Source organism: Crocodylus porosus, unplaced genomic scaffold (assembly GCF_001723895.1).
Source record: "Crocodylus porosus isolate Cpor-Errol unplaced genomic scaffold, CroPor_comp1, whole genome shotgun sequence".
Lineage (NCBI taxonomy): Eukaryota > Metazoa > Chordata > Crocodylia > Crocodylidae > Crocodylus > Crocodylus porosus.
In genome coordinates, this window is record NW_017728918.1 from 10,867,372 (window position 1) to 10,874,468 (window position 7,097).

At 46.6% G+C, this 7,097-nt stretch overlaps 1 protein-coding gene across 1 annotated transcript in view; it reads left to right on the forward strand.

The window, feature by feature from the left end:
* The window catches only part of LOC109312069 (interferon-induced very large GTPase 1-like), a 7,610-nt gene extending 746 nt beyond the window's left edge, over nt 1-6,864 (forward strand). The window contains exon 2 of the mRNA XM_019538119.1: nt 9-6,864. Coding sequence (XP_019393664.1) covers nt 9-6,464 — 6,456 coding nt within the window. The 3' untranslated portion in view covers nt 6,465-6,864. The remainder of the gene's footprint in view (nt 1-8) is intronic.
* The last annotated feature ends 233 nt before the right edge of the window (nt 6,865-7,097 follow it).

Genomic DNA, 7,097 nt, shown 5'->3' on the forward strand with positions numbered 1-7,097 from the left:
GCTCTGAGCACACGTACATTTGCACTGCCAAGTACAACTACATCCCACTGGCCTCCTGCTACTTCCCAAAGGACCAGCTTCGACTGTCCAGTGCAGCACTGCAAGAGTTAACAGGGATCGAGCAGCTTCTGAGTCGCGCCCCGGAGGCAGACAAGCTGGAGTTGCTGAAGAGCCGGTGCGGGGGTTTCTTCACCAGATTTGGGTCTCACGTCAACCAGGGCCCCCTCCACTTCGGCGGGATATTCTGGTGGAAAGCGTCTTCCGAGGGATTTCGGGCAGAGCAGCTGGACGAGGTGAAGAAACAGGCGTCGGAGGCCCTCAGCTCCTACGTAGGAGGCAGCTTCGCAGGCTTTGGTCTCAGCGTTGCAGGCGGGGCGAGTGTCTCCAAATCAGACTCCGAAGCATTCCTTCAAGGCACAGAGGGAAAAATGTTCAAAGCAGAGATTCAGCTGCGTGTGACCCAGACAGGCGGCTCAGCTGGCGTGGATTCACACCCGTCATGGAGAGCTGGTTTAGTGGCCAGTAACAAAACCTGGTGTGTTATTGACCGAGGCTCGCAGCTGATTCCGGTGTGGGACGTAATCCTGTCCAACCACAGACAGGACTTTGGGGATGTTTATGAGATGAGCAGAAGCCTCATGAGAGCCTATGAAGCCCTTACCCAGCAACAGGCAAGTATGTTGGTGGGCGAGCAATTAATGAGTGCAGCGGAAGAGGCTAGGGCATTTTTGCAGGACTTGAAGTCCTGGGAAGTCACCGGGGTGGAAGAGCAGCTGGTGAAGCTGATACACTTCAAACAGAAGCTGAATGACAGAACAAAGGACAACAGTGCCTGGGTCAACCTCTGCCTTTCGGACAAGGTGCTTCAGGATTTCCTGGCAAATACAGTTCTGGTGTGCCAAGGCTCGCCTGCCCAAAACACCGTGTACATCAAACACCTGCTGCAGTGCCTTCTGGAGCCTTATGTCCATTCGGTGAAGCATTGCCCCCAGTTTTCCTCCATTATGCAGTGGATATCTCATGCTGAAGAAAAACATCAGGAACCTGTCTGCATCTCAGAATTTGCTCATTTTATCAAAGCCCTACAGCAACTGCAGGCTGACATGGAGGAAACCAGGTTTGCGTCCTCTTCAGCGGCCATGGAAGAAGCAAAAGTAAAAGCTAGCGTAAAGGTGAACTTAGCTTTGTGCTCTTGCCTGAAGGCCCTAGGAGAGAGAGGGCAAGCAGACATACAACTGTTGTTACTCTCCATTGCAGTCAGCACGGGATTTTGTGTGGAAAGCAAAACCTTCAAACATCTCCTTGGCTGTTCAGAGATCAACTTTATGATAACGGAAATGCAGAGAGCTCACAAGCAGTATTTGACCCTGAGGGATCAGGAGGCTTCCCGAGCTCATGCTTTCCAGCTGCTGACAGGTCTGACCATAGCGCCTGAATTCAAAGGTGTGTCTCCAGAACAGAAGCACAAAAGATTGGCTTTTATGAAGCAGCACATGGGAAACTCGCTGTCAGCTGAAGTCTGTCAAGTCCTTGCACAGCACCACGCATGCGATGACTGGAGTGCACTGGAAAGAGACCTGAATTGCCTTGTTAATGGAGAGCTTGAAACTTCTCGTGGTGACCTGCAGGTTATAATAACAGAGCTAAGTCAAGCCTGTCGAGGGGATAAGCAAATACACTCCCCTAAATTGCAGCCCAAAGGGCCTCCCTGCCAGGTTGACCAGCCTGAAGGTTCCCAAGTGCAAGACTTTCTCCACTTGATCCAAAGGCTTGGACTTGAAAACTACTATCCAAGGAAAATGGGGAGGGAAGATTTCCATGTGATTGACAAGACCTCATTCCAGGACAGCTTGCCCCGCACTGACAGCGAGCTCCCATTTTATTTCTTGCAAAAGCTGCTGATGGTGGATTATCGGGCAAGGTACCTGGTGTGCAAGGATGACAGCGAAACAAAGCACGGCGTACCAAGCACATTGAACACCATGGCCAACGTGACTGAGTCATCTAATGAATCCTCAGATATCTATGATGACTTTTTAGAAGAGGGCAGTGAGGGCACTCACAAGTCTGTTGCACCAAGACAGGCACACGTGCACCCTATGGACATCCAGATGGCCATTTTTCACTGTGCTGATGATTTCATGAGACAATACATTTCAACAAAACTTGCCTTCTGCCAGTTTGCACTCCCCCTCCTGGTGCCAAATCCTTGCACTTCAAACATAGAGTTCCCTCTCTGGTCCCTTAGCCAAGTTCAAAAGAGTTGGAAAGTTACTGAGAAAACAGGGCCGGGGACTAGCATTAAAAATGATAAGAACAAGCTGATTTACCAGGTAGACACCCCGGTGGTGTCCTTCATGCGGATTGGGAATTCTTCTTCTTCCAAGTCTAAGATCCTGAATGCTCTACTGGGTGAGCACAAACACGATATTTTCTTCCACCGTGACTGCAGAGGCAGCAGCAAAGACTGTCTCCTGATGGGAGGTGTTGTGGAAATCTTCTGGTACTGTCCCGGTGGAAAAGATGATGACAGGTTTGACAACTGCATTGCATTTACTAATCTTCATGGGGATGCAAGAGAACACAAGAAACAAGCTGGATTTTTACAGGAGATTTCTTCTCTGAATGTGCTTCTCCTTACAACATCTGATGAGAATGAAATAGGGAAGCAGCTTGTCCGGGATCTCCTGAAATCTCCAAAGCCTTTTGTGTGTCTTTTTACTGAAAAAGAGAACATTGTAGCTGGCAAATCCAACCTGAAGAGAAAAATAGCCCTAAAGAACAGAAATGAGGCAGAACTGATAGATGAGCTAACCACAACCATTAGGCATTTACTGGCAGGCTCACACCACGCTGTCAGTCTGGAGGCCTGTGGAGAGATTGCTCGCCGGCATGGTTTCCTCATCGATGAAGACAAGGAAGAGTGTAAGGAAGCCAAGGCAATGGCCCAGACACTGATAGCCCTCTTCAGAGAGAATGACTTACAAGGGATGAAGGAAAACCTGTTACCTCTGCAAGGAGAATTGTGGCACAAATGGTGCAAGAAAGACAAGGAGCTCACTGTCCTGGACGATAAAAGGAATAGAAGTATTGAACAGCACCGCAGTGATATTGAATCAGAAAAACATGCTATACGAGAAGAACAGCTAAGGAGAGCTTTTCCCCTCAATGATCTAATGAGGTCAGTGCTTGACATTATTCAATCTCACTCAAAGACCATCAGAAAATACTTCCTGCAGTGGATGAAATTATTTATGGATGACTTATCATCCGAGTGCCTCACAGAGCTCCACCAGAAATATCATGTCTTATGTTCACAAATGAAAGGCAACAAACATCTAGAAAACAGTGATGGCTCAGAAAATCTAGTGAAAAGTAACTTGGAAAAGCTCTTACTGGAGATAAGTGCTTCCACAATTGGCCTTGAACACATTTTGAGAGAGATAGGGCAGATTTATGAAGCTTTGGAGGCAATGAATGAAAGGGATAAATGCTTTCTTGAACTACCTCAAATTGCAGCTGACCTGATGGTTTCAGGGTATCCCGTTGAGCTGATGGACGGTGACGCTTCCTACGTGCCACTAAAATGGGTCAGAGCAGTTTTTGACAGCCTGATCGAGAAGCTGGGAGACAAAAAGGTGTTTGTTCTCTCGGTGCTCGGCGTCCAGAGCACTGGAAAATCAACACTGCTCAACGCCATGTTTGGCCTGCAGTTCAATGTCAGTTCAGGAAGATGTACAAGAGGGGCATTTATGCAGCTGATTAAGGTGGACGAAAAGATCCAACAACATTTGAACTTTGATTACATACTAGTAGTTGATACTGAGGGGCTTCGGACCATGGAACTGGCCACTAAATCAACACTCAATCATGACAACGAGCTAGCTACTTTCGTCATTGGTCTCGGCAACATGACATTGATCAATATATCTGGGGAGAATCCTTCAGAAATGCAGGACATCCTCCAGATTGCCGTGCAGGCATTTCTAAGGATGAAGCAAGTCCGCCTCTTTCCCAGCTGTTTGTTTGTGCACCAAAATGTTGAAGAAATCACTGCAAAAGAGCAGAATATGGCAGGACAAAGACACCTGCAGCAGAGATTAGATGAAATGGCAGTTAGAGCAGCCCAGCAAGAGTTTTGTGATGTCACCTGCTTTAGCGATGTGATCCGATTTGATGTGAACAGCCACGTCCACTACTTTGCTCACCTCTGGGAAGGGAACCCACCCATGGCCCCCCCAAATCCCAGGTACAGCCAGAACGTGCAGGAACTAAAGAGCAAAATTCTCCTGGGTGCCAAAAAGGAACCGCGGGGCAGCATTTTAAGACTGTCGGAGTTAAAAGTCCGCATTGGGGACCTGTGGAACGCTTTGCTGAATGAGAAATTTGTCTTCAGCTTCAAAAACACCCTGGAGATTGCAGCATACAACCGGCTGGAAGCCATGTTCAGCCAGTGGACCTGGGAGTTGAGGAGTCACGTATTAGGTTTGCAGACAAAACTGAACAATCAGATCAGCAATGGAGAAATCCAGTGTGTCACTCGCAGGAGCCTTGAAAAGGAAGTTCAGAAAAAATACGATACCATCATGAAAGATACTGAAAGATACTTCAGTGAAGACCAAGACTGTGAGTTATTGATTCAGTGGAAAGCAAGTATTGAAAATAAACTGAAAGATTTGAAAGAGTCACTGATCGAAGAAACTAAAAGAAAGTCTGAAGAGCTGATTGAGCTGAAGAGGAAACAGAGCAAACTTGATGGGAAGAAGTCAGAATATGAAACAGAGCTTTTCAAAAGGAGCCAAGATTTGGCCCTGGGTTTAAAAGGTGAGGAATTAAACGAAGAAAAACTGAGAGATCACTTTGACATTCTGTGGAAAAAATGGATCTATGAAGTGTCTTCCAGTGCTCCTCGTACTGAGGAGCCTAACATAAGCACAGACATAGAAAACATCCTCCTAGAACATTTTAAGCAGGAGCCTAATATTGAAAAGAAAATTAACAACTCGTCCTGCAATGATACCTTTTCCACTGATGAGTCCAAGCATATCATCATGAAGAAAACACGATGGACTTTCAGTAAGACTCTGGATAAGTGCGACAGAAAGAACATTGAACAGGTGGGAAGCCACATCATGCAGCTTGTCAACATGAACATTGACACAAAGGAGCATGAGCGAGCAGGTTACAATCGGAACTATATTCATGAAATACTGAATTTAATACGGAAAGAGGTGGAATCTGCATCCCATAACCAAAAATATACCTTCACTAATGAGTACAGAGTCGATCTATCACTGCATCTGTGCCAAATGGCAGCAGAGAGGTTTAAATACATGCACACAGCCTTTAAAAAAGCAAATGATCCCGTTTTGTACCTGGAAAGCAAACGAGAAGATTTCTTCAAGTGCTTTCAGATTTCCTGCCAAGGCGCCACCTCCATCACAACACTGGCTGATTTCTTATGCGACAAGCTGTCTGCACCGCTCCTCCAGGCAGTGTACGACAAGACTGCCATTGACATCGCCGGTGAGATGAGGTCCAACTATCCAGCCTTCAATGGCAATCGAGCCAAACTAGAAGCCTATGTTCTGAAATCCCTGGTAGAAGAGGAAAACTTTGAGAAGTACCAGCAGTACATTCACTTCCCAAAGGACTTCATAGAGGGTTTTATCAAAAAGCGCGTTGAGGATTATTGCTTGGATGAGAGGAGTCACAGGCTGAAGAATTTCTTAAATGTGTCTCTCGATTTTTTCCAGACTCTTCTTCTTTCAGCTATTCACACCTCGACTAGAGTTGTCAAAGATAAAAATGGGAACGTCTCGCTGTGGCTGGATGAGTTCTGCAGCACACTCGGAGATAACTTACACCTGCCCAGAAGTGAGCTGAAAAGCATTGAACATCAGGAAATAAAGGACATTGAGTTTCTGAAAGAGGCCTTGAGTCAAGCATTGGCCCCTGTAATAGAGAACCTGAGGCAAGAATTTGATGTGACGAACATGGGACAGTTCACACTGCAACCTCATCAAATATTGGTGGACCAGTTCTCTGGATGCTGGGAACAGTGTCCCTTTTGCAAAGCTCTGTGTACAAACACGATACCCGGTCATGACGGGGACCACAGCGTTCAATTCCATCGACCTCAGGCCCTGAATGGCATTCAATGGGACAGAACAGATCATCTGGTCATTGATATATGCTCGAGCCTTGTAGCAAGTGACTGTTTCATGGTGCTCCATGGAAACCAGCAAATCCAGTACAAGAATTATCGAAAAGCAGGACCTGCTTATGCCAACTGGAGCATCACACCAGACAAATCTGCTCAGGCCTACTGGAAATGGTTTGTGTGCCATTTCCGGTCCATACTGGAGGAAGATTACTGTGCAAAGTTTGAGGGCAAAGGAGCGATCCCTCCAGCATGGGAGGCCTTTACAAAAGAGGCTGTAATCGCTGAGCTGAGACAGTAATAACTGTTGGGAGGCAGGGCATGTTCACATGAATTGAAGCTGCTGTAATCTGATGGCTGTAACAACCCAGAACTCCCTCAGCTGCTTGGGACCATGTGGTCTGCTCAGGTGGAAGAACCTGATAAGTAATCACATTTGCAGGCAGAAGAAAAAAAATTTAAACACATTAACCATATACTGATGGGGAGCGGAGTAGCAGGAAAATGAAGGTTAGTACTCATGTCAACAGCAGAATACATAGCACCTTGGAAACACAAAGTTGGCTGACGGTGGAAATTTCCTGGTGCTGGAGAAAACTGCTCCAGAGCAGACCATGGGATTGTCTCTGTTCTTCCTCATTCTGAATAAATGACCACTCCTGATTAGGGCTGCACCATAATAAAGACCAAATGGATCCAAATTGCTAGATGGTTGAATCTCTTTCTGGTTGTCACCTCACTGTAGCCATCCTGCCATGCCAGGGAAAGCCACAACGGACTTTAACATGCCTATATCAAACAGGCAGTGAAGGGAGGCTATTTCAGTGAGAAGCTGGTGGAGCAATTCACTTAGGGGCAGATCCAAATAAAGGACATGAATGGTTCAGATGGAATTGGTGCCTAAGCCCAAGTGAGCCAAAGAACCCCCTGCCTA